The sequence below is a fragment of the Pogona vitticeps genome, chromosome 1 (genome assembly GCF_051106095.1).
Source record: "Pogona vitticeps strain Pit_001003342236 chromosome 1, PviZW2.1, whole genome shotgun sequence".
NCBI classification, from domain to species: Eukaryota; Metazoa; Chordata; class Lepidosauria; order Squamata; family Agamidae; genus Pogona; species Pogona vitticeps.
Window position 1 is genome coordinate 241,371,700 of NC_135783.1, and position 27,280 is coordinate 241,398,979.

A 27,280-nucleotide genomic window follows, 5' to 3' on the forward strand; every position below is an offset into this window, starting at 1 on the left:
AGAGAGAAAAAATGTAGAGTACCTTCCTACCTCAGGAATATAGACTCGCCGTGGTCCCTTAGGAACCACTGAGTTCAGGAAAGCACATCTCTTCAGGCCACTTAGCACCTAGTAATCACTGCTTCAATAATAACAATAACAATAACCTCCATCTCTGGCGCTAAGCTTTACACTGATGGGGGGGGGAAATTAAGCGGTAGAGCAACGTCACCGTTGTGCTATTTCCAGTGCAAAACTGAACTTTCTTTCTACTCCGGTTTCTGAAGTTCCAAGGGACGGGTCGGTGCCACTCTGGCCTTATAAAGAGGATGGCCTCTATGGAAACCACTGAGTGAGAGGCAACCTTGTCCCGGTTGTTCCCATTAACCATAGAGAAAAGTCAGGAGCAGAGCGGCGCTTAGAGGAGGTGAGGGCGCTGGGCTGGATCCGAGGGAAACGTGGGGTCTGTAGAGAGCGTGATGTTCTTTTGCAGAGGGATGGTGCAAAGGGGGGGGGGAGAGTATGTTATAGCAGCGATGACACTCAAGGAGGAGGAGGAGAGGGAGAGGGAGGCAAGCTATTTGGTGGACCGCTTTTCGAAGTAGGAAGACAGGAGCAAAGCCGGCTCCTTCCCTGCAGGTCGTAAGGTGTGGGAGGAAAGCTTTAGACACATTTGCAGAATTTGGGTCTTCCTTTGCAAACAGTTCCGGGCCAAAACCCTACAAATGTATCTAAACCTTTCTTCCTCATCTTAAAATAGCTGTAAGAAAGGACTATTACAGTATTCGCTTCTTAGTGGGGGAAAAAGGGCACGGAAACTGCTCAAGGATCAATTTAATTAAAACTTCCCTTTGATTTTCTGAGCTTATTTTCAGACATGGTGCCGAAATTGGACTTCAGAATAACAGTAATTTTAGATGGAGAACTTTGGCATGGGTAAATGCAAATACACTAAATGTTGCAGCATATCACATTACATATTCCTTTTCTTTTCTTTTTCTTTTTTAAAGACAAGGGCTCAAAGTTGATACCTGGAGTTTGAAACAGAAAGAGGTGTTGCCTTGAACAATCTTCCAAACCAAATGGATACTTTTTAAAAATCTGCTCTTGATCACATTCTGAATTAGTGATTAGAAATCTGTATCTCCACTGTATCAAAATGTCTGCAGAATAAGGCCCAACTGCAGTTCTTAGTCCCAGCTAGAACAGATTTTTTTGTTATTGTTTAGTTGTGTCTGAATCTTCGTGACCCCATGGACCAGAGCACGCAAAGCCCGCCTGTCTTCCACTGCCTCCTTGGGTCAAATTCATGTTGGTTGCTTCGCAGACACTGTCCAACCATCTCATCCTCTGTCATCCCCTTCTCCTCTTGCCTTCACACTTTCCCAACATCGGGCTTTTCCAGGGAGTCTTCTCTTCTCATGAGATGGCCAAAGTATTGGAGCCTCAGCTTCAGGATCTATCCTTCCAGAGAGCACTCAGGGTTGATTTCCTTCAGAATGGATAGGTTTGTTCTCCTTGCAGTCCAGGGGGCTCTCAAGAGTCTCCTCCAGCACCACAATTCAAAAGCATCAATTCTTAGGCGGTCAGCTTTCTTTATGGTCCAGCTCTCACCTCCATACATTGCTACTGGAAAAACCGTAGCTTTGACTATGTGGCCCTTTGTTGGCAAGGTGATGTCTCTGCTTTTTAAGATGCTGTCTAGGTTTGTCATCGCTTTCCTCCCAAGAAACAGGCATCTTTCGTGGCTGCTGTCACCATCTGCAGTGATCATGGAGCCCAATATCTGTCAATGCCTCCATATCTTCCCCTTCTGTTTGCTAGGAAGTGATGGGACCAGTGGCCACGATCTTATTTCTGATGATGAGCTTCAGACCATTTTTGTGCTCTCCTCTTTCACCCTCACTTAGCCTGTGCCCTGCTTCATTTTGAACTTCAAGGCCAAACTTACCTGTTGTTTCTCTTATCTCTTGACTCCCTACTTTAGCATTCCAATCCCCTATAATGACAAGAACATCTTTCTTTGGTGTCAGTTCTAGAAGGTGTTGTAAGTCTTCATAGAATTGGTCAATTTCAGCCTCTTCAGCATCGGTGGTTGGTGCATACACTTGGATTACTGTGATGCTGAAAGGTCTGCCTTGGATTCATATTGACATCATTCTATCATTCTTAAGATTGTATCCCAGTACAGCTTTTTCCACTCTTTTGTTGACTGTGAGGGCTACTCCATTTCTTCTGTGGAATTCTTGCCCACAATAGTAGATGCGGTAATCGTCTGAATTGAATTCATCCATTCCTGTCCATTTTAGTTCACTGACACCCATGATGTCAATGTTTATTCTTGCCATCTCGTCTTTGACCACATCCAGCTGATCAAGGTTCATAGATCTTACATTCCGGGTTCCTATGCAATATTTTTCTTTGCAGCATTGGACTTTCCTTTCACTTCCACAGATGTAGTGAATCATAAAAACTTGGTAAGTGAACTAACTATTGGATTTAGGCCTCAAAGTTTTAACTGAGAATTTTGTTAACCCATTGTTGCTTGCTTCAGCACCCACGTGGACCCCTTGCAGAAATGGCATCATCACAAATATTGGAAAACTTTGAGGAAACATGTATTGCAAAACATATTTGGGCAATTATTTGATATTTGTATCTTGCCTGGAGATAACATTTTAGAACTGGCACGGTTTTATTCAACTGGCTTCCTATAGGCACTCAGTGGGATTTTTAAAAAATCCAATAATCTATTTAGATTTATTTTTCTCAAACACCTTTTCTTAGGGCAAACAGCAAACCTTTTTTGAGAAGATTTTCAATGTCTTCTTGTCATGAGGCATGGGATCTAAATTTCCAAGAAGTCCAAATCCGTCTGGTTGTTCTTGAGCTCTTGAATGCCTCGAATGCACTTTTGATCCCAGCCATTAAAAAGGGAAAAGGAAGGAAAGCAACTCAGCAAATGGAGGTTGCTGTGTATAAATACTTGAAAACAATACAATGCAATTTTAGAATGTGAGGGAAATGTTCTTACTGTGCAGAATGCAAGAGTAACAATAGCTCATACATATTTATTAAGCTGTAAATTCCAGTTTGTTTAGTGGGAACTACTCCTAAGCAGAGAAAGGAATGTTAGTTTAAAAGAATGAACAGTAAAATAATAACAGGGATGCAATTAACTATTAGTGACCTCAATGTCTGATCTCATTGTTAACTAAATGCAAGCCTTTTTCTGTTAGGTTTTCCATTACTGCTCCAAAGTAAGTGTGCATAATATAGATTTGCAACCTCGTTTTGCTATTTCTTGAAAGAATGTAGCAGGATTTATGAGGAACTGGTGCAACATAGTTGTTCATATTTTATATTTAGGCATGGAACAAGATTTGTCTTCTTAGCTCATGGCAGCTACTGTTATAGATTTCTAAAATACCGTGGGAAGATTGAGTAGTTTCCATGGTGGCCATCATGAGTAGATATTGTATGCCCTTTTAAAAGCAAGCTGAAGAAAAGAATGAGTTGCTAAAGAAGTCTTGCTTTGAAAGTGTTAAAGTAAGTCACAACTAAAGTAGGCCCACTTATGGAGGAGTTGACTCACCAAATCCCCACTGATTGAATGGCCTATTCTAGTTTGTCTTGCTATGCTAAGCAACTGGATTTTATCAATTAAGATAGAGAGGAAGGGCCACCCAAATAGTAACTTCACAGTAGGCAGGACAGGTGCATGGAGCTGAGTCAGAAATGTTTTCTCTGTCTTGCCTTAAAACAAGTGGGAAATTCTTTAATAGACCTCCTCCTATGGATTAAGCAGCCATGTTTTTGGGAATAAAAATTAGGCCTATCTATCAGTGTTTGTTAAGCCATTTTTATTTCTCTTTTGATGCCTAGGTTCTGATGTATCATTTAGGAGAAATGCCACTGGGAGTACTTTGACGCCTGAACCTTTCCTCATCCTACCCACAACAATGCCCTTTTCTGACTTTATCTTGGCTCTCAAGGACAATCCATATTTTGGAGCTGGCTTTGGCCTGGTTGGTGTAGGTACCGCATTGGCCTTGGCCCGTAAAGGGAGCCAGCTTGGCCTGGTGGCTTTCAGGCGTCATTGCATGATCACTCTGGAAATCCCAAGCAAGGACAAGAGCTACTACTGGCTACTGAATTGGATCTCTCAGCATGCTAAGCACACCCAGCACCTCAGTGTGGAGACATCTTATCTGCAACATGAGAGTGGCCGTGTCAGTACCAAGTTTGATTTTATCCCCAGCCCTGGTAACCACTTCATTTGGTAAGAGAGGGTATGAAGCATCTTTGGAGGGTGGAGATTACTGTAAGGGAGTCATGTGCAGGAACTTCATGTGATAGCTCACAAATACTTGTGAAAGGTCTCAGTGCATAGGGCCTACAAATTAATTGTGAAGTCAATCAAACGTATTATGGGCAGAGCATGTTTTCATGGCTGCTTTTTTGTGTGTATTTAATAATTGTTTAACAGCTGTTTTAATAATCTGTTGTCTGGAATCTTATTGTATAAATATGCCAGTGTAACTCCATTAGTACAGTGGTGCCTCGCTAGATGATGATAATCCATTCCATTGAAATCACTGTTTAGCGAAATCATTGTCTAGCAAAAAGCATTTCCCTATTGGAATGCATTGAAACCTGTTTAATGCGTTCCAATGGGGAAGAATCGTCGTTGTCTAGCGAAGATCGGCCATAGAAAAGCCGCTTTGCGAACCGCCGATCAGCTGTTTAAATAGCTGTCTTGCGAAGCTTAGGTCCCGAAAACACCCATTTTGCGAGCTGTCAAAATCGTTGTCTAGCGAAAATCGGTTTGCGAAGCAGGGACCAAACATTGTCCAGCAAAATTCCCCCATAGGAATCACTGTTTTGCGAATCGCTATAGCGATCACAAAAAGTAAATGTCTAGCGAAAAAACTGTCATGCAGGATAACTGTCTAGTGAGGCACCACTGTATATATTTCAGCAGCAACTTACCAGCAGTGAAGAAGTTCGAGCTGGCTTCTCTAATTGTGTGCCAATTGTGAGAAAAACCATCTGAGTCCTTAACTGGCCACTGTTCATCACTGAAAGTTATGCTGATGTCATTAGAATTAGGGTCTGCAATTTTTATCACATGAATTTCATATTCTGTCAGTCGGATGTTTGTGTGGAAAAAGTGGGCTAAATGTTTTAAATAAGTAGAAGCTTAGTGTAGGTTCTGATTAATGTGATCTTTGTATTTTATCTAGTTTGTGCAGTACTATCATGGGTTGTAGCCAGCAGAAAGATAGACTATAACTGCACAAGCTTTCTCTTCCCCTCTGTAGCCATCTTCCCCTTCCAAACAGCTGCTCCAGAAGGTTGGGGAAGCTACTGAATGTTGGTCGGAGTGCCATGGGTAGGTGAGGGGAATGGTCTGAAATCAGGCATAGATGACTTGCAAAATCAAAAGTTTCACAAGTTTGTATGTTAGCATGAGGAGCAAACAAGAAAGAACCTTTATCATATATTTATCATGTCTATCATGATAAATTTATATAGTGGTGTCTCGCATAACGAGCGCCCCGTTTAACGACGAATCCGCATAGCGATGCGGATTTTGCGATCGCTTTGTGATGTTTTGAATGGAAAAACATCGCATTGCGATGATCTGTAAGCATTTCGCTTACCAATCTTCGCATTGCGATGTTTTGCCAACAGCTGATTGGCTGTTCCAAAATGGCTGCCCGCAGCATTTTCGCGTGGTTCCCTCGCTTAACGAGGCAGTGAAAATGGCGCCCGGATGGAAGATCTTCGCATAACGGTGAGTTTTCCCCCCATAGGAACGCATTAAACGGGGTTTAATGCGTTCCTATGGGGGTTTTTGCCCTGTATAGCGACGATTTATCTGGAATGGATTATCGTCGCTATGCGAGGCACCACTGTATTTATCATGTCTATCTGTATATTTTGCAGAAAATGTTCACTGTTATGGAATATGACTCAGTACCATGGATGGTCCTTGCTTGCTTCCAGACTGATTTGCAGGAGAAAATTGAATGGGAGAAAATTTCTGCAAGAGGCACAAGTTTAGAGACACAGGCTTTAGGGGCTTAATAAAGTTGCATGGCAGCTCATCCAGTTGTCTCCCTTCATTTGCTTCCTGTTCAGATTTTTTCTGTTCTCCTTTTAGGTATCAAAGGAAGTGGATTCGTGTCGAACGGAATCGAGAGAAACAAATGATTGACCTGCATACAGGCACCCCCTGGGAGTCTGTCACCTTAACATCAATTGGTAAAAAGCGAGAACTTTTCTTCAACATCCTTCAAGAAGGTAAAGTAGCACTCTCTGGTTATAGCATAGTTCAAGGCAGAATGAGAAAACAAGCAGCCTTGGACGTTTGTGTCCAACTGAGCACATTCTTTTGATTCTTGAAACATATTTTCCCCCTCTGGTCCTTCTTTCCATCTGATTCCAAATATGGGATTTGCTATTCATAACCATTCTATTCTTTCTAGCTAAGGAATTGGCTCTGAAGCAGCAAGAGGGAAGGACAGTCATGTACACAGCCATGGGTGCTGAATGGCGCCCATTTGGTTTCCCACGGCGTCGGCGCCCAATTGCCTCTGTAGTGCTTGAGGAAGGGGTGTCTGAGAAGATTGTCCAGGATGTGAAAGAGTTCATCAATAACCCCAAGTGGTACATTGATCGAGGTGAGTATGTTTCTCAAGTGCTGGCTAGTTGGGTGCAGCTTTCCCTTTGTAAGATATATTTTATGTGTAGCACTGAGAGTTTGACTGTACAACGAGAGAAATGCAGATTCATTTTCTGGCAAGTTGCACTGGGAAATCTGAGCTTGCCCAGGTCTATTCAAGTCAGCTGGCCACATAGGGAGGAGAGGAACTTGGCTAAGCAGCCTTCTTTACAGCTTGTTAATGTTGGCTTCCTGTAGTCCTGCAGGAGGTGCAGCTACAAAATGACTACAGTACTTAATAAGCTATAGACAAGGACATAGTAGCAATTACCTCATCTTATTTCCTTCTCATTCTCTGTTTCTTTTTAAAATTATTATTATTTTTAATGCCTAGGCACCGTAGTGCAACAGCACTGGCACCAAGCTGTTAAAAAGAAAGAAAGAAGTGGCATATACTGCCTGGAAGGGAATGAAGAGAGGGAAAGATCACAGTATTCTTTGTCAGTTCAAGCAGTCATCTGAACTGATACGAATGGATCTGATGGTAAAAAAAGTAGAAGACCTAGCAGTGGAGGCAAAAGCTACAGATGCAGTGGGACTCCAGGCTTTTATATCATGTGATCAATGGGAAAAATGCAGCCCATCCCAGCCCCATGGCACTTCTTGCATTTATGCAATGTCCTTGCACCCTGAGCATGGAACCAGGATACCCCATTCATCAGTCAAGAAACACTCCTCTCACTTTTCAGTCTGTCTAGTCCCTGTGGTGTCCCATCCAGAGTACCACTGCAACACTTTGAAGTATATGATAGCACCATATTCCTTTGAAGTACAGTGGTGCCTCGCACAACGATGTTAATTGGTTCCAAAAAATTCATCGCTGTGTGAAACATCGTTCTGCGAAACACCATTTCCCATAGAGATGCATTGAAAACCGGTTAATCCGTTCCAATTGGAACGGATTGCCATCGTTCAGTGAAAATCCCCATAGGAAACATCGTTGAGTGAAACAATGCTTCCTATATTGGAATGTATTGAAGCCGACTCAATACATTTCAATGGCATTCCGATGTCTCTTTTCCCTCATTTAAAAGTGCCTTAAACTGTTTGAAACCTGTTTTAAATGCTTGGCATCGATAGTCCAGCTTGTGAAAGGTATGCAAACTTAATTTGGTGTTGTTCTGAGTCTTCGTTCATTTTTGCTGATTTTTTTATTTTTCCTCATTGAAATGTATTGGACGGTCCATCCAATACATTTCAATGGAGAAAACAAAAAATCAGCAAAAATGAACGAAGACTCAGAACAACACCAAATTAAGTTTGCATGCCTTTCACAAGCTGGACTATCGATGCCAAGCATTTAAAACAGTTTCCTAACAGTTTAAGACACTTTTAAATGAGGGGAAAGGGACATCGTTATGTGAAAATCCCCCATAGGCAACATCGCTGTGTGAGGCAGCAAATTGATCAGAAAAATGTGAATTCATCGTTGTGTGAGGCACTCGTTGTGCAAGGCACCACTGTATATGATAGCACCATTTGGCCTTTTTGTAACTTTTGATGCTCTTTAATTTCTCAGGTATTAGAAATTATCCCAATTCTGACCATCATTTAGTTGCCCACCAAAGAGTCTGTCCTTGTTACAATCTTTTTTTTGTCCATAGGAATCCCCTATCGGAGAGGATACTTGCTATATGGACCCCCAGGCTGTGGAAAGAGTAGTTTTATGTGAGTACACATCCTCAGTTTCCCTACTAAGAAAGCTGTTTCCAGAGTGTCCCAGTTCCCTTTCCAGTGTGCGTTGATGTTTGCAGATACGTAAACAAAACGTGGTGCTTGTGGGGATGAGATGCAAATAGGCTTTAAAAGTACACTAGTTTTTCTATCAGCAAACAAACTGAGGAGGGCTGTTAACCTGAATCCATGATCCCTATAGTGAAACTGCTTATGCATCTCAAACAGTTGACTGTACTGTATTATGACCTATTATGGCCTTTCCCTTTAGATGCTGAGTCATCTAGAACAGTGGTTCTTAACCTTTGTTACTCGGATGTTTTTGAACTGCAACTCCCAGAAACTCCAGCCAGCACAGTTGGTGGTGAAGGCTTTTGGAAGTTGCAGTCCAAAACTCCTGAGTAACCCATGGTTAAGAACCAGTGATCTAGAACTATAGAACTGGACCCAAATAGGATTGGTGATAGAATTTGCTACATTTAAGTACAGTGGTGCCCCGCATGACGACGATAATCCATCCTGGGAAAATTGCTCTTTAGCGAAATCATCGTCATGTGAAAACCCTTTCCCCAATGGAATGCAATGAAACGCTTAACGCGTTCCAATGGGGAAAATACCTCGTTGTCCAGCGAAGATCGCCCATAGGGAAGCCATTTTGCGAGCACCAATCAGCTGTAAAAATGGCTGCCCTGCGAAGCATGGGTCCGGAAAACACAGGGCAACCATTTTGCGAAGCCAAAATAATCGTCGTCTTGTGAACAAATGGTTCACGAAGCATGGACCTAATCGACGTCCAGCGAAAATCCCCCATTGGAATGACTGTTTTGCGAATCACTATAGCGATCGCAAAAAGTCATTGTCATGCAGATTTGTCATTTAGTGGGGTCATCGTTTAGCGAGGTACCGCTGTAATTCTAATAATTGAGTATATATAGGAGCCACCAGGTGGGGTAGGGAATGATTTAAACCTGGAAAATTACTGCTGTTGGTTCCAGGAAAGAGTCTGTGTTCCTCAATTTTTTATTGTCTTGGATAAGAAAATCAGATTCACACCTGCAGCTGCATTCTTGCATGGAGCAGCCATCGTTACATCTGTTTGGCTGTGAAACAAGCATTGTGGTTGCTTTGATCTCCAGCTCTCTTTGATCTCTTTGTGGCCTTCATATATCTTACAAAGGCCTTTGATTTGGTTAGCAGGGACGGCCTTTTTAAAATACTTCCCAAAATTGGATGTCCACCTTTACTCCTTAACATCATCAGCTCCTTTCATGAGGAACTGAAGGGCACTGTAGTTTTTGATGGCTCAACATTGGATACCTTTGACATCAGGACTAGATCAGATGGAATCTCTCTAGATTGAGAGCGAAGACCAAAGTCCCGCTGAAATGCATGCAGGACTTCCTTTTTGCCGGTGATGCAGCTGTTGTTACTCTGCTGAAGACCTCCAACAACTCATGTATTATTTTAGCAAGGCCTGCCAAGACTTTGGATTAATCAGCCTGAAGAAAACACAAGTCATGGGCCAGGGTGTGGACTCACCTCCCTCTATTACCATTTCCACACAAGAATTGGAGGTTGTTTGTGACTTTGTGTACCTTGGCTCAACAATCTCTGACACTCTCTCCCTAGGTGTTGAGCTGGATAAACACATTGGCAAAGCAGCTACAGTGGGGTCTTGACTTGAGAACTTAATCCGTATTGGAAGGCGGTTCTCAAGTCAAAAAGTTCTCAGGTCAAATCTGCATTTCCCATAGGAATGCATTGAAAACCATTTAATCCGTATCTGCTCTTTTCTGTCCATAGAAACTAATGGGAAGTTGCTATTCTGCCTTCGACCACTAGAGGGGGAATATTTTGTTTCTTTTTTTTCTTAGGTCAAGAAAGGTTCAGGGAAGGCAGGGAAAATACAGTCCAGGCAGTACAGTACCAGGCAGTCTGAAGACTGTCTCCTAATCCACTCTCTAAACGCTGGGAGGAGTGAGGAAGCAGACAGGCACCCTTTTCACTGGCCAACAGTGAACTGAAAGTTCAAATTTTGCACTTTCCCTGCCTCCCACGTGGTTTTTTTTCAGTTCTTAACTCAAATCTAAGTATGTAAGTCAAGTCAATATTTTCCTATGAGAGTGGTTCTTAAGTCAAAATGTTCTTAACTCGAGCCGTTCTTAAGTCAAGACCCCACTGTACCATGTTCTCTAGACTCATAAAGAGAGTATGGCTTAATAAGAAGCTGATGGCATACACCAAGATCCAGGTCTATTTTATTTATTTATTTATTTTATTCTTCTGTATTTATATCCCGCCTATCTGGTCGATATGACCACTCTAGGTGGCTATAGAGCCTGTGTCCTGAGCACACTCCTGTACTGCAGTGAATCCTGGACCCTTTGTGCACGGCAGGCGAGGAAGCTGAACACCTTCCATATGCATTTCCTCCAACGCATTTTTGGTATCACCTGATAGGACAAAGTTCCAAAAAGAGTAGTCCTAGATCAAGCTGGAAATTTTAGCATGTATACATTACTGAAACAGTGACGTCTACGTTGGCTTGGGCATGTTGTGAGAATGGCTGACGGTCGGATTCCAAAAGATCTCCTGCATGGAGAATTAGTGCAGGGAAATTGTCCCAGAGGGAGACCACAGCTGCGATACAAGGACATCTGCAAGCGGGATCTGAAGGCCTTAGAAATGGACCTCAACAAATGGGAAACCTTGACATTTGAGTGTTCAGCCTGGAAGCAGGCGGTGCATCATGGCCTCTCCCAATTTGAAGAGACCTTTGTCCAGCAGGCCGAGGCGAAGAGGCATTCCCAAAACCAGCAAAATTAGGGAGCTGGACAGGGGACAGACTGTATTTGTCTTCAGTGTGGAAGGGATTGTCACTAGATGCTGTTCCAAGTCCTCTATTCAGAGCACGTTACCATAGTCTCCCGAGACTGAAGAATGACTAATCTAAGATCTTCAGAACCCTGCTTTTCCTTTTCTCTCACTCTAATTCTTTCCTGCAATCACCATCTGTTCCTTTCTCTTGCTTTTCAGTGGATCCTTTGTTCTTACCTGCTTTGCAGCCAGAAGGAAGTGAGGAATGTACACAAGAGCACTGAGTGATAGCATAAGTTTTAATAGAGCAATGCTTTCTGGATTCCGTGAACACCTTGGGTACTTTTCTGTGATCCAAGATAGGAAACATCATTCCTTCTGCTTAGCCTGGTTCTCTTCAAAGGTGATTTTACTTGCACTAGAAAAATCTCTTTTTCTCCCTCTCTCCCCCTTTTGTCTCCATCACAGCACAGCTCTTGCTGGAGAGTTGCAGTACAGTATCTGTCTCTTGAGCTTGAGTGACCGGAGTATCTCAGATGATCGTCTCAACCATCTGCTGAGTGTAGCCCCTCAACAGAGCATCATCCTCCTGGAAGATGTGGATGCTGCCTTTGTGAGTCGAGACCTTGCTGCTGAAAGTGAGTGATAGGCAAATGGGCTCCTTTAGGCTCTATGGCTGAATGCTACCCTTTTCTGTTGCCCCCACCTGATTCTGGCTTAGATTGTTGATCACACTCTGTGGAGGTACTCATGTAGAGATACTCCAAACATCCCCCACCATTGGCGGTAGATCTAATGGAGTTCTATTCCATCAGCATCTGAAGGCCTGGATGGTCCCGCTGTAAACCAAGGCAGAATTTGGGCTGCCAGTAGTCATATCTAATACTGTACTGCATTCACCTACATCTGAGCTGTCTCTGTCCTGCTGTTTCCCTTCAGACCCCACTGCATACCAAGGCATGGGACGCTTGACTTTCAGCGGCCTTCTCAACGCGCTGGATGGTGTCGCTTCCTCTGAAGCCAGGATAGTGTTTATGACAACCAACCATGTAGACAGGTCAGAACTGTTGCACAAGAAATGGGGGCAGGGAGGTAACCTTTCATCATAAGTCACCTTTTGCTTTGGGAATAATCTTATGGACCAACTAATGCAGTTGCCGAAACTTACAATGGTCTAACTGATTGGGATTCTTTGCTCCTAGTGAAGCTAAATCAAAGGGACCCTGATAGAACCGGGAAGGGGGGGGGAGAGAGAACAGCTATCAGCTTCATAAAGTTCGTAGCCTTCCAAACACAAGGTAGCCCCCAGGAATGCCTCTCATTGTTTCTGCATGGAAGGTGCTAATCAACAAAAGTGACAATGTCCATGCCATGACAATATTACTGAACCTTTTCCTTTCCCCTTCCCACCTGTTGTGTTCAAGTCCCCTGCTGGAAAAAGCTTTCAGTGGTTCTTCCAGCAGAGCTGTGTGCGTTAAATGCCGTTAGGTCAGAACTTATTGCGACCCTAATAGGGTCTTCAAGGTAAGCGAGATATTTTAAGGACAGGTTTTAACGGTCCCACTTCCCAAAAAAGTTTCCATGGATGAGCAGGGATTCCAACCTTGTTCTCCGAAGTCCTAGTTCTTGCAGAACTACCATTGGTCAATTTGTCACCAGCAGTTGCCATACATTCCAAAGCTTTCCTGAGGCAGATGCTTTGAATCCCTTGGTGGGCCAAGCACAACTAGCAGCAGAACACTGATCCTGCCGGGGAACAGGAAGGGCCACAGAGAGAAAGACTCTCGCGGGCATGCCTCAGCTGCTTCCTAGGTTTATGGCAAGGCAGGACCAATGTGTCAGGGAAGCAGGGTATGGAGAAGGAGCAACATGAGTAAAGCTAGGCCATGAGTGCAGTTATTGATAAGATCTTTGTTAATAACTTTAGTTCGGATGGATCATACTCAGGTAATGGCCCAAATCCTATTAGTTGTTTATTCACTGTGTTAAGTGCAGTGGCGTGAATTGCAGCCATGAATTGCTACTAGTTAACAAATTGTCACTTGTATTCTCCATTGTGTGCTAGGTTTGTCTGTCTGACTGCTGGCTGAAGAAGACTGCAGGCAGCAACTTGTGAGCTAGTAGCAATTTGCTGATATGATTTACACTATTGCACTTATGCTAGTGTAAAGAACCAACAGGATTCTGGCCACACATTTCTGCAGGTTTGTTTGTGCAGCCTTTTGAGTTGCATTGAGTGTCATCTAGCTAGGGTACTGTTGGGGTTAAACAAAATGGCAATACAGGTTCCATTTTAGTTTGCTTTTTAATTTTATTTTTATTTGTAACAATACATTATTATCTGCTATTCATTCCCAAGGAAGAGCAAAATCTAAACTTGGATTCTAAAAAGAGTGAGCAAAGATTTCCTAGTCCTCTTTCTCCTTGGACTTTTCCAGGGAACAGCATGATGAGGCCACCTGGACCAGGTGTCTTTTGTGTAGATTTGCACATTTGCCAACTGTGCTTCTTCTGAGTGGCCTCACTAGTCTTTCTCCCCTTCCCTGCAGGCTAGATCCAGCCTTGGTTCGCCCTGGCCGAATAGACCTAAAGCAGTATGTAGGATACTGTTCACAGTGGCAGCTTGAACGCATGTTCCAGAGGTTCTATCCAGACCAACCGGCTGCTCTGGCTGAGGAGTTTGCTACATGCGCCCTGTCAGTCTCTGATCGGATCAGTGCAGCACAAGTACAAGGACATTTCATGTTGTACAAGGAAGATTCAGCTGGAGCCATTCAGAACATGAAGACCTTTGTATCCTGATGCAGAAAAAGAAAATTCTGTGAAACATTTGCCTTTGGTGTTCCCACGGGAAGGGCTGCTGGATGGTTCACATGGGGCATGCTAACTGTGAGGGTGAAGATGTCTATATCTACCTCAGTATGATCACCTTTTTGTAAAGGAAAAAAAGATAAATCAATTAAGCTCCTACCACTCATTTCTTTTTTTTTTTTTACAAAAGAATATTTTCTACTGGGGGGGGAAATCCATCTGAAAAGTAAGTAAATGGACTAAAATTTGGGAGGGAAATCTCTTCAAAAGGCTCTCAATGCATTCTTAGTGCCTCCTAAGTAACAATAAAAAATAACAAGCATTATTATGCGGTGAAAGTTTTAGTGTTAAAGATTATTATTATTTTTTGCAGAAGGAACATTGTTATGCCCTTGTTACCCCACCCACCCCAGTAATACATCATTACAGTTATAATCATTATTTGCCGTAAATTCTCCTAGGATTATTTATTTATTTATTTATTTATTTATTTATTTATTTATTTAGATACGTTAAAAATCTGTGCCAGTAGATGACTGATACACACAGCTGGGCTTAGCTGTCTTTCCCTCCCTCCCTCCTTCTCTGTCTCATATTACTGCAAATTGCTGCCACCCTTTGTGAACTGTCATAAGAGAATTCTGCCCATTCACAGTGGCCACACTCCGTCTTGCTCTCATGGGCCGGGGCTTGAATATAACATCATAAGTAACCAGGTAGCCATCATTATACATGTATATCTTGTGATCGTTCGGGTTGTAGCTCACACTTTGTGGTGTATCTGAGAGTTTTTCTAGGGCAATGTTTAAAGTGCCTTCTTTGCCTGTATTAGTGTCATAGGTGTAAAATATTGTCTCTTTATGGGCAGTCTGTCGCTTGAGAGCATACAGCACGCCGCAGATCATGAATGTGTTGGTTATATTCGTCTTATACAATGCTGTTTCCCATTTCTTGATTGTATCTAGGTTTTCAGGATCGAGTTGTGCAATGGTTATTTTCCCCTTGCTGTTTTCTGTTGAATAGACAACCCATAGACCTTTCTCATCTCCGGCAAAATCAAAGTCCTGCCATCTAACACCCATGTAGGAAAACCAGTTGTTGAAAGCCGCCCCCTCCATCGTCTTGCGCTTGAAGTTATTGGTGACAATATCCAGCTTGCAGAGGTTCCTGGAGTTGTGACAGTTGTAGTAGAAGCTGCCATTGTATAAGATTCCTCCACTTCCCTGGCCACAGTTCATGTAGTTCCAGCTGAAGCCAACAAATTGCGAAAGGCTTTTTTCTATTTGGTTTTTGTACAAGAGCAGGTCTTTGTACGTGTTATAGAGGCGGTAGGTCTCCATTAAGCGTTCGTCTGTGTTGAGTGGAGCAACCCAGTACATATCTGGATTCTTGTTGTTGATGGCAAAGTCCTTTCCCCAAGCTCCGTATTTGTAGCTGAAACCTCGCCAGTTCAGCTTCACTATGAAAGGCTTGCTAATGTTCACCATCTCTTTTTGATCACATTTACCTGTCAGGGAATAAGAGAGGAATTAAACTTTGGGTTGAGGCTACAGAGGGCATTTCCTGTTTTTGCTTTGTTTCAGCCAGATGGATATTTTCATCTGCCAGATAACTCAAGTTATTATCCCCTTTCTTTTATAAAGAAAGTTCAGTCCCACCATGATTTTTCTTGACACAATGCTTCCAAATGCTGCCTGCATACTATAGTTCTCTTTTCAAAGGTCCATAGAATTGTGTTTTGTTTTTGTTTTCATCTTGAGTACAGTGGTGCCTCGCTTAACAGGTGGCCCGTTTAACGACGAATCCACATAGCGATTAAGTTTTTGCGATGTTTTAGATAAGCTGTTTTGCTTACCGATTTTCACATAGCGATGATTTTAGAACTGCTGATTGGCGGTTCCAGAATGGCTGCCGGGTAAAAAGAATGACTGCCCGCTGTGTTTTCGCCCGGATTCCATGCTTACCGGGCAGCGAAAATGGCAACCATATGGAGGATTTTCACTTAAAAGGTGAGTTTTTTGACCATAGGAACGCATTAAACGGGTTTTAATGCATTCCTATGGGCTTTTTATTTTCGCATAGCGACGAATCCGTATAGCGACGATTTTTGCTGCACGGATTATCGTTGATATGCGGGGCACCACTGTATTGCTAAATTTCTTCTCTACTAATCACCACCCATACAGGCTGCAAACTGCTCTGGTAAGAAAAGAGGTCAAAAGAATGAGTCAGTATGATGAATGTATGATGAACTCAAGTTTCAGGTGACTCTAAAGACACACTTGGGTCAGGTACACCTGTATATGTACACACTGTGGTTGGTTAGTAATGAAAATCAAGAGGCTTAAGTATTTTAAGTGCCCAGACATCAGTGGAATGAACCTTCCAGGCAAGTCCATGTAAAGGGTCACACTCTAGGAGCCTCATGGTGCAGTGCGTGTCAAGACTCTGCTCACAACTTGAGTTCAGTCTTGACAGGCTCAAGTAGCCTGCTCAAGGTTGACTTCATCCTTCTGAGGTTGGTAAATTGAGTACCCAGCTTGCGGAAGCAGGGAGCAATGTGTAGCCTACATAATTAAACTGTAAACCACTCAGACAGTACTTTAAGAGCTATGGGGCGGTATATAAGCAACACACTTGGCTTTTTTACACTTCACTTCCAGCCTACAACTAGCAAGATCCCCGCCCATTGCAAGTACTCACCATATTCATGAGTCAACCGGCCAACTGCAGGTACACCAAAGTTGAGGTTTGTTATAGCATCTTCACACTCAGCCAGTTGTTTCCGGAGGGCAGCCATTTCTCTGTGTGTCACCAATACCCCATTCTTATCAAAACTTTCTAGCTGCCACACCACACTGGAGACATTGTTGACCTGAAACATAAGCAGCGTGCGTTTGATAAAAATTGGGCAAGACCAACATTTTGCCACAGCAGCTCTCTCTGTGCTGTGGCAGTGCATTTACAATTTGTTGCCCCCACAAGTGATTAAATGAGAGAGGGCCAAGCATCTATATCAATAGTTGCTGTAAGATGGGGAATTTGGTCATTTAATGGAACCAGGGCTATTCCTGGAAACACTTGGCAGTCCTGGCAAAGTTAACAAGTATCATCATCATCTTGGATCTGCAGAGCTGGAAGGGATCACTGAGTCTCGCCCCTATCAAGGAGGCAAAGAAGGGAATTGAACCCCTGGCTCCACAGCCAGATGCCTAAATCACTGAGCTATCCAGCAGTTCTATTCTCCCTTTACAGTATAGGGCAATTGCATAATAACTCGATCGCTAGATTTTCTGTGTGAATAAGACATAATCTTGGTGCCTCCGTAAATAACAGAAGAAAGCAGATTCTGAGTGGGACACCTAGAGAGCTAAGCCTGGATCTTTGTAAGCATTTGGGGAGAAGACTGTCTCTGAGCAGTATGGTGTGAAACAGCATATTTGGCAGTCTTTTGTGTGAGAGTTGTTTGGCGCCTCTATGCTCACTCAGAATGTCTGTAAATAAAAGCATTACCATAAGTCTACAGCAATATCTTTCCTAAGCAAAAGTGGGTGAACACTGCATTCTGGATTACCTGAGTACGCTGAGAATCTGAGTGACACAATATATTAGTAAATTTTGCTTGCATGCGTTGAGCTCAAATTTGCATTGCTGGCTGCTTTGGAAACCATACCAGAGCTTATTCAAGTGTACAGATGGACAACAGTTTTGACTGCTACATTCTGAACTACTTCCCCATATTATGGAGCTTCCTGGCTTAAATCTAATCATATGCTAGTACAATGCATACTGTATTTCTTCCCCTCCTCACCTCCCTGCAATCTCTGAAAATACTCCAGAGGGTTTCTAGCTCCTTGAAGCAGGTTTAGAAGTGCAGAGAATGCCGGGGGAAATCATTCCCTCTTGGTTTGTAAGTAATGTGTGGAAATCTTACCTTTTTAAGGCCACATTGGTCCTTCCTAATAACAGAAAAGCAAGCATTCTGTCTTGACTGTTCTTATTCGCTTTAGGAATTAAGGCATCATTATATATGTCTTTTTTTCTTTCTTTTTTTTCTTTCTTGGATATTAGGATGAAAAGTTTTCAAATCTTCTGATAATCCAGACATCTTGAATTATGTGTGTGCTAAATGTCAACATGCTGACTGGTCTGGAAACACTTGAAGACAGTGTAATTTCCCCTTTGCAAAGGAATTAGATTAAAATGTCCTGTTTTCCGATTTTTCAAATAATTGCTCGTGTTTGATTACATGTCTGCCATAGCTTAGGCTTAGAGACATTCCCAAGGATTGTCCTCTCTGAGCAAGCAAGCCAGTGAGTCTGGATCAGTGACTTTTACTTGATCAAGAGAAACAATAATGGATGTCTTAAATTCTCAAATGGTTATGAAATATTGCATCCAGTCCCTGCCATCTTGTAACATGGGCATAGCTCAACAGGTTATAATAACCTAAATGTAAACATTAAGATCATGTTTTGGGGGTTGGGGAGATGCCTTTTTTCTTCCTGTATGATGATGTTTTTCTGCAGTTGCACAGGGATAATGTGTTTTAGTTCAGAACTGAACAGCAAGACTTGATTCCACTCACCCTACTATAGGGTTAGCAAATACATATGTTTCTTCTGTGAGGCCCCAATAACACAGTGGCTGAAATCCTGTTGATTTAGCTTACACCATGTAAGGCTAATGATGTCATCAGTCACATGAATGTTTTTGGAAATCAAACACATCTGATCCCCCTGGAAGGTCCCAATGCTTCCCTGGATCCCATTTATCCTAAGGAAGGCATTGGGGGCCATGGATATAGGGGGCTTTAATTTTCAAAAATAGCCACTAGTTGAATGATTTTACAAGTGGTAGCAATTTTTGGAAACTAGCTTCTCCCCACCACCATTCTATAGCTCCCAATAGTTTCCTAATGATGGAAGGGTTCCAAGGCAGACTCAGGATCTTCCAGAGGAATAAGGATTTTTTATTTCCGAAAAATCTTCGCAGCTGCTGACATCAACCTTACACTGCATATGTTGTACAACAGGATTTCAGCCAATAATGGTGAGGGCAAGGCTGACTGGACTCCTGGACAGTATCCCCCCTGCACTTCCCAGAATAGCCCCAGCCAGCATAGCTGGTGGCCATTTTGACTGTGGATTATGACAACTGTAGTCCAAAAAACTAATCTTTCCCAACTCATATTGCCGTTGTGAACATTTTTCATTACCTGGTTAAGGATATTCTCAATCACATCATCTGTTTCATTTAGGAGAGTGACGAGAAAGTCAGATGCATTTGCCAGCTTGCCAATTTCATTTGTAGTTTTCAGATAATCTGCTTCATCCTTGATGCCGTTTGTCTCTATATCTAGTATAGCATTTGTCATATTATTCACTGCATCATTATATGATGTTATGTTCTGTATGATTGGTATAATCTAGAAAAATGTAAAATAACATTTCCCATTGACTCCCTTAGCAGAATATCACAAACACATTTCCACTGTCCCAGAACCATATTTCCATAACCATCTTTACTCTGGGCCTTGTTCACCTTTTTTTTTTAAAGGGAAGTCCAAATATCAGACTGTAGTCCCCTTGAGTTTTTCCACAGCTTAGCGTACCCGGAGAAAAATGAATTCTACTGAGCAGAACAAAACAGCAGCACAATCTCCACAGCTATGCAGGGTTTTTAGTGTTACTTCTCTTTCATTTATACAAAAGACTTGGTTTCCCTTTGCTCTCCATCAAGAAAAAAAACCCCAAGGAACTTCAAGACAGATGAGGAGAGTTCTGAATCATGGGGTGGTTTTGTGATTTCAAAATGGAGAATCTTCCAAATTTTCTTTCTTGCTTGTGGCCATCCCAGAGGTGGCTCTAATGAAATGTAATGCCTGATGATGCTTTTTCTCTGTTATATTTCAGAACTACATGTCTAATGAAAAATTCTAGAGATTTTGAAAGTTAGCACTTTTTTGGCTGGCCTCATAAATGTAGTACCACAATATGAATTTTGGCTCCCCCCCCCCCCCCAAATGATGTGGTTTTCAATACCTGCAGTAACATCTTAGATTTGTGAGACTATTGCTTTTTGGCACACATTCATTATTACCTTTCCAAGATAAAATGAGTACTACGCAATCCCTCACTTTAAAAAAAAGTATAGTTTAGTGCTAAAATACATGTGTGGCTATGTTTTTAACCAAAATTGGGGTTACTGCTCAGCAGCACTTAAAGAGCATTATATCATTAAATAAAGACATCATTTAAAACAAGTCATTGTCTTTAAAAATTGCTAGGATTGTAGCGGCATATAATTGTTCTTGACCACTTAAACATTTCTGACCAAATTTATAATTTTTTTAAAAAAAAATATTTCACAAGTTGGTCACAAAACAGGCCATTTCAGCTTTAACAAGTGTGTAGTAGAATTTCAGCTTTCTTTTTTTTAAGGGGGGAAGTTTGCAAAATGGTTCTTCAATTAAATTGTACTTCCCTTTCTGCACCCCTCTAAGAAATGTCAATTATCAGTTTTTTCTGTGACTGACCTTGTAGATTTTATGACTATTCTTCAGTAATCCTGGATCTGTGGTTAACAGATGGAAGATTATATCTCAAATCCCAGGATCTCCCATAAGGGCTATACTGGTCTGGACTGATGGAAGTTGTAATGAGCAATATCTGGAGGGCTGCAGGATGCCCGCAGTTGTTCCAAATCATAGGGAAGGGGTCTGCTATAGAATGTAATGCTATTGCCCTCAGTTTTAACTTTGTTACCAGAAAGTTACAGGAAAACATAGCTTCATCTCTACTGACAGGAGCTGCAGTGTAGAAACATTCTGTATTGAAAACCAGTGTCTATTACAGCAGATAGATCTTCAAGTTCCAGTGATGAAGACCTGCATTCCTGTTCTTGCTCAACCAGGAAGCTGTCAAGGTCACCTAAGGTCAGTCCCTGCCTTTACACCTATGGCCTTGCTGCTCTCAACATCCCTATATGGCATGTTGATGTGATGTTGGTTTTAGATTAGAGAAACCTAAAATTAAGCTGGAAAGCTCGTGTTGTGTCGTATATAGAGCCTCGGACTAGGACTCAAGAAATCTGGGTTACAAATCACCAGTTGGCCATGGAAACGCATGGGAGGGTGAGGGCAAACTCCTCCTTGAACATCTGACATACCTTGAAAACCCTGTGAAGATCAGTGTAAGCTAGAAGTGACTTATGACCGCACATAACATATGCTTAAATAATGGTTTCTCTGCGTGACTTTGGGCGAGTCACCATGTTTCTGACTCATCTACCTCTCACTGTAATTGTGAGGATAACTCATTCTTTCCCCACTCAGAGATTTCAGTCTTGGACCAGAAGTGAGTTGTAGGACCCATGCCTTGTGTTTTCACCCTCCACCCCTCCCTCGCCATCCAATTTTGACAGCAAAGCTGGGATTCTGTTGTTATTGCTTTTAATTGGAATACTGTATTTGTTCTAAGGGACCTTTTGTGGTTTGCTACTGGTATTTATCCAGGCAGGATTGGAATCCCAGTTCCATGGGGAATTCTTTAGCCTAAAATGGGCCCTCACCTTCTCCATCTCCTCTTGGACAAGCTGGGTCAGGTTCCTGAGGGCATCTTCTGCAAAATCGATCATTTGTGAAGGGAAGCTGTCAGGGATCACTATGCTGCAGATGCATTCATTCTCTGCTTGCCTTGGTACCGGTATTTCACTGAGGGTGAAACGACTTGCAGCAACCTGTGATAAAAGATAAACCGAAATGAGAGCAGAGGTCAGCAGTGGGACTCTTCAGTTCATGGCCCTTTCGTTCCTCATAGCGGAAGTTGGACAAAGAAGGAGTCTCCCTGAAGAATCTGGGGATTTTGTGAATACATTCAGGTATCCTCTGGCCATGATTCTTCCACTCCAGAAGCACCCTTGGATTGCTTCCACCATGAATGAAGAAGAACCTTAAGGGTAGGATTTGCTGAGAATGGTGACCAACTTTCTTCCTTTAAGGCAGCAAGCCCTCTCCTCTTAGCCCTCATTCGAGACCACTGCTTTCTGCCTGGCCCAACCAACCCTTTTCTTCTAAGGGACCTTGCCTGAATCTGGATGCTGTGAATAAGAAAAAACTGCTCTATGTGTCTGGTTTCCCCCCTCCTGTTATGTGGTCTGGGATGAGCAATTTTAGAGTTTCCAGTAACCAACTTTTGCTTCCCCTGTGATCTCCCACAGGCCACATATTTGCAGGAAAAAATGATATTTTTTAAAAACAGAAATAACTATTTTGCTGGTGGTAGCGGTGGTAAAGAGACGTGATGGCGCTGTGGGCTAAACCGCAGAAGCCTGTGCTGCACGGTCAGAAGACCAAGCAGTCGTAAGATCGAATCCACGTGACGGAGTGAGCGCCCATTGCTTATCCCAGCTCCCGCCAACCTAGCGGTTCGAAAGCATAGGTACCATCTCGGTGGGAAGGTAAACAGCGTTCCATGTCTAAATCACACTGGCCATGTGACCACGGAAAGATTGTCTTCGGACAAAATGCTGGCTCTATGGCTTGAAGAGCGGGATGAGCGCCGCCCCCTAGAGTCGGACACAACTGGACAAAAATTGTCAAGGGGAACCTTTACCTTTACCTTTAGCGGTGTGTTACCACATCATTTCTACCTGTTTCTACTAAATAGCAGTACTCAAGAGGATTTACAATGATAATTAAATGTCATAAAAAGCAAAACCATACTATACCCATAGTATAATTTAGATGGAATCATAATCAACTTATTAACATAAAAAAAATCTTAGCATTTATTGAAATGATTACTTTGAAGAAATGTATTTTCATGGCTATCTTAAAAGCAGTGGGGACTGACTGCAGATCTGAAGGGAGTGTATTCCATAAACTGGGAGCAATGCAAGAGAAAAGCCTTACACGTGTGCACATCAAGGGGCCTCTCGGCAAGTGCTGCCAGTCACGAAAGGGCCTCTCATGAATGCTGTAAAATTTAGACACATTTATGAGATACAGTATGCTCCAGACAGCCAGATCTGAAGCGGTTTAGAGCTTTAAAATTAAAATCAATCTGAATTAGGCCTGGGAAGCAGCTGGTGACCAGTGCAGGTCCTTCACGATCGGGATCATGCAATCTGAATACCATGCTCAAGTAAGCAGCTTGAACTGGATCAACAGAAACTCCTCGATCCTCTTCAAAGATTATCCATGTAAAGCACATAGCAGTAGTCAAGGCTGATGTCACTAAGGCATGGATACATCCTAAGTCAGGGCAATTCAGGAAAAGTTGTGGCTGATGCACTAAATGGAGTTAGGTTAAAACATGACTACTGCCACATGGCACTCCAGAGATGACACAGAACAAAACAGCACCCCACAACCTACAAACATAACCATTTGGATGACCGCAGCCTCTTCAAGAATAGGTTGAACCCCAACCCCCAAATCAGACTCTATCCTGACTAACAGCACTGCTGTCATTAGAGTTTAATTTCAGTGCCTGAAATCTTGTGGCTTCGTGTGGCAAGTTGCACTAGAGTAGGGCCATTCATCAGTAGCGATTTGGTGAGTCAGCTCCTCCAGAACTTTTATTGATTCAAATGGACCTAGTCTAGCTGCAACCTGCTTTAAAATAGTAAGTTATTTTGGAATGGAACCCCACTGATACAATGGGCTTACTCTAGTTTGCTTTATTTCTTCTGGCTCCATTTTATGGAAGCATGAGTTTTCTACTTTCTACTGAAGTACTTAAGAGTTTGCTACCATCTAGCTTGTTCCTCTGTGAACTACAACAGAAAATTATGTTGAGAATGGCTACACTGACTGGGCAATCTGGGAGTTGTAGTCCAGACAAAGAAACAGTTGGAAGCTCTTGCTCCCGCTTTGTAGTGTCAGTCTTCATAAGGTCAGAAATGAGCATTACTGAGCATTTCACACTTTGGGTGTTTCCAATCCAGTCTCAGCTAGCAAGCAGCTGCCCCCCCCCCACTCTACTTCTCTGTAGAAAATACTCACCGAGGAAGTCACAGTGAGGAACAGGAGAGGCCAAGACATGATCATCTTTCTGGGAATCTGATAAGTCAGTCTAAGAGGTTTTTTGAACCCTCTATATAAGAGGGAAGGTCCTGGGGGAAGGAGCAGAATGATCCAGAGTGGAATTTCCTTAATGATAGGACTGGACTGAATGTTAACAAACCTTCCAAAATTAGTTCAGTTTGCCCGGTTACATACCCATCCAAGGAGGCATCAAGATCTGATCAGATAAAATAAGATGGTGTGGGAGTGAGTTCTGAGAAAAGTCTCCTTGTGCTCTGTGCCGCCTCTGCCTTTGCTCAGGACACAGGAAGTAAATCATATTATTTGATTCCTTGCCATGTTTTGAAAACACAAATTATGAGCCAAAAAAGAAAAGGTTCCAATACATCTTGTGGCTAAACCTACTCTCAGTGCACAGCCAGTGCACCAGGGTGGGGAAGTTAAGTGGAGTGTGGAAGGGTTCCCCCCCTCCCAGAACTTTTACAGGCAAGATGATGTGGTCCAAGTCCTCCAAGGAGAAGTTTTCCATGCAGTGATTTGGTTGGGACCCAGGTTTTGCCTCCTCCTTCTCCTCCTCCCTGGAGACAGCATCCGTGGAGCATCCGATGGAGCACTGAGAAAGAGAAAAGAAAGCAGTCTGTTGCTCTCAGCCAGCAGCATTCCTCCTCCTCCTCCTCCTCCTCCTCTTTTCCTGCCTAGGGAAAAGGAAGTGGGGAGGGGGTGAGTAATTCTCACCTAGTGGCCCATCAGCTTCATTCATAGATGTGTCACCTGAAGCCCAAACTGCATTTCTTCTTTGCCTACATGCTCAGGGAGAGAGAAGATGGAGCAATCTCTCAACACTGGGGCAGCGAGAGTCTCTCCTCTTTCAAGTCAGGTACCAGAGAGACCAGCAGGGATCCCCTTGTAAGTTTCAGAGCGTCCCCGAGTCTCCTCTGGTCTCTGATCAGAGATAGCAAGGCACCCTTCTTGCAGGCATGAACTTTAGGGAGAGTTGGGGAGCAGCACAAGGTCACTGGGAAACGTGCAATAGGCCAGGTTCCAAATCCCTTGGGTTGGAGGTTCCAGTCCACACACCGTTTAAGTCCAACTCAAAGAAATGATTTCAATCATCTTTTTTACTCACCTGTAAAATTAAAAAAAGCATGATTTGGTACAATGTTTTCTTTCTCATGTTAATTTCAGCAGCAGAACTGTGAGCATTGATTTAAAAAAAAACAGTAGATTGCTCTGTTTTGTTTTCTGAGGAGTATTAAAGATGTTCAATTTGGTCTTGACAGTTGTGTAGGCATTTTGAAAGCTGATTCCTTGCAGCTGGTGCATCAACTGGCTTCCATTTCTTAGCACATGTGGGTTTTTCTTATGACAGCTAATAGATTGAGAAGTTTCAATCTTTTGAGATATAAAATCCTTCAAGCAGCTCTTCCTATCCCTGTCAGTACAATTACATTAATAACAAGTTAAATAATGAACCACATGCTGCCCTGTCAGGATTCCCCAAATGCACTGCCTTACCCTGCCCAATGGTAGACCCAGCCACCTTGATAATAATTCAGCTCTTACTATTTATTGCTTTCCTTAAATCCTTTAAATGACAGAAGTAATTTCAGAATAGGCCTTTACCGTGCAATTCCACTGCTTTATTGCTTTAAAGTTTACTGGGAATTCAGATCACCAGATCTCCTTTATCACTGCCTCCTCTTTGCAGACCTGACATTCGTCATTATTATTATTTTGCCTCTGTGTTTTCTCTTATCAGGGAAAATGTTGATGCAAAAAAAAGTGACTGGTTGCACAGTGCCTATATAAGAGAAATAAATGGGCACAAAATGGACATTAGGAATAAAAATATCTAGAAACCAGTAGGCAAACACTTCACTGTTCCTAGATATGCTTTTTCTGATCCCAGAGTTACAGTTCTTGAATAAAAAAACTTCAAAGAGAGGCCACTGAGGAGGTATACATCCAAAAGTTCAACACACTCTCTCTTGGCCTTAACAAAGACAGTGGTTGCCTAATCCAATCATATGGAATGGATCTTCATCACCCACACATACCCTGATCACCACCACTGTCATGAAATTAATTACTGCCTATTGTCCCTTAAAAGGGACGTGGTGGTGCTGCGGGCTAAACCGCAGAAGCCTGTGCTGCAGGGTCAGAAGACCAAGCAGTCGTAAGATCGAATCCACGCGACGGAGTGAGTGCCCGTCGCTTGTCCCAGCTCCCGCCAACCTAGTGGTTCGAAAGCATGCAAATGCAAGTAGATAAATAGGGGCCACCTTGGTGGGAAGGTAACAGCGTTCCGTGTCTAAGTCACACTGGCCATGTGACCATGGAAAGATTGTCTTTGGACAAATGCTGGCTCTATGGCTTGGAAACGGGGATGAGCACCGCCCCCTAGAGTCAAACACGACTGGACAAAAAAAATTGTCAAGGGAAACCTTTACCTTTACCTATTGTCCCTTAAAGGTGTTCTTCACTAAGGACCAACAAGTTTTTCATGCCAACAGTTTTAAGCTTCTCCCAGAGAACAGCCAATCCATTCATCTGGAGAATTGTGCTTGAACTCAGGAAAGCTTATGCAAAATAAAAACTAGTTATTCTTAAAGGCCTTCCAATACTTCTGGTTTCTATAGAATCTTCCAGTTTTTTCCTGCAGCACACACAGGTCACTTTCAGCTTACAGAAACATTAGCTCCTCTAAGCACCTGTTTGCCTTCTTGACTGTCCTGCATGAAAGAAGCTTGCCCAGGGCCCTGTTTTCAGATGTTGCTCACAGCCTGTTCCTCCAAGCAGCCCTGACCTCCCTAGAAGCACTGGCAGGACCTGCTGGCCAAGCAGGGCTGCTGTTACAGTGATTGATCCACTTCAAAAGGAATGAGAGGCTTTCATGATGGTTCAGAGATCTGGTAGCGCTCCAGACTGTACCGGAAACTGGACAGCAAAGGCACCAAGGCATAGAAGGCTGCAAACATCATGCTCACCCTGTGCTCTTATCTACTAGATGAAAGAGACATCGTGTAATTAGTGCTTGTATCCAACTTCTGTCATTAGGTTAGAAAGCCATCAGTTCCGCTCCTCATCCCGGCGTGCTCTCTCTTCTTCTGCCCTCTTTTTCTTCCACAAAGGCCTCATGGAGCCTGGATCAGCTTTGACTAGGTTACAGACCTTCTTCTTTCATACTCATTTTTGCCTTCCTCATCCTTCCTGCTTATCCAGTACTAGCTTCATGTGAC

General features: G+C 42.8%; 2 protein-coding genes across 6 annotated transcripts; one reads left to right on the top strand and one right to left on the bottom strand.

Annotated features, from left to right (window-relative positions):
• The first annotated feature begins 88 nt into the window (after nucleotides 1-88).
• BCS1L (BCS1 ubiquinol-cytochrome c reductase complex chaperone) lies at nucleotides 89-14,349 on the top strand. Of its 5 annotated transcripts, none has more exons than XM_020792144.3 (8): nucleotides 89-406; nucleotides 3,884-4,261; nucleotides 6,149-6,288; nucleotides 6,474-6,668; nucleotides 8,314-8,377; nucleotides 11,669-11,838; nucleotides 12,140-12,257; nucleotides 13,750-14,349. In XM_020792144.3, exons 2-8 carry the CDS (start codon nucleotides 3,942-3,944, stop codon nucleotides 14,000-14,002), a joined length of 1,260 nt encoding a protein of 419 aa, XP_020647803.3. In that variant the 5' UTR covers nucleotides 89-406; nucleotides 3,884-3,941; the 3' UTR covers nucleotides 14,003-14,349. The 5 variants fall into 5 exon arrangements, with proteins under 5 accessions (XP_020647803.3, XP_020647804.3, XP_020647806.3 ...); XM_020792145.3 differs by having other exon boundaries at nucleotides 252-406; nucleotides 3,865-4,261; XM_020792147.3 differs by lacking the exon at nucleotides 89-406 and adding an exon at nucleotides 413-442.
• Nucleotides 14,350-14,522: 173 nt separating this feature from the next.
• On the bottom strand, nucleotides 14,523-27,022 carry LOC110078236 (olfactomedin). The gene is made up of 5 exons (XM_078387084.1): nucleotides 26,973-27,022; nucleotides 21,584-21,800; nucleotides 19,230-19,439; nucleotides 16,715-16,886; nucleotides 14,523-15,518 (listed from the first exon to the last, which is right to left on the bottom strand). Exons 1-5 carry the CDS (start codon nucleotides 27,020-27,022, stop codon nucleotides 14,602-14,604), a joined length of 1,566 nt encoding a protein of 521 aa, XP_078243210.1. The 3' UTR covers nucleotides 14,523-14,601.
• Between the last annotated feature and the right edge of the window lie 258 nt (nucleotides 27,023-27,280).

Bases quoted from the DNA above. Each gene is read 5' to 3' on its own strand.
- BCS1L (XM_020792144.3), top strand. From the start codon at position 3,942: ATGCCCTTTTCTGACTTTATCTTGGCTCTCAAGGACAATCCATATTTT. The intron at 11,839-12,139 runs GTGAGTGATAGG...GTTTCCCTTCAG, and splicing joins TCGAGACCTTGCTGCTGAAA to ACCCCACTGCATACCAAGGC. The intron at 12,258-13,749 runs GTCAGAACTGTT...CCTTCCCTGCAG, and splicing joins ACAACCAACCATGTAGACAG to GCTAGATCCAGCCTTGGTTC.
- LOC110078236 (XM_078387084.1), bottom strand. From the start codon at position 27,022: ATGATGTTTGCAGCCTTCTATGCCTTGGTGCCTTTGCTGTCCAGTTTC. The intron at 21,801-26,972 runs GTACAGTCTGGA...CATGAACTGAAG, and splicing joins CCTTTGCTGTCCAGTTTCCG to AGTCCCACTGCTGACCTCTG. The intron at 15,519-16,714 runs GTGAGTACTTGC...ATTCCCTGACAG, and splicing joins CCGGTTGACTCATGAATATG to GTAAATGTGATCAAAAAGAG.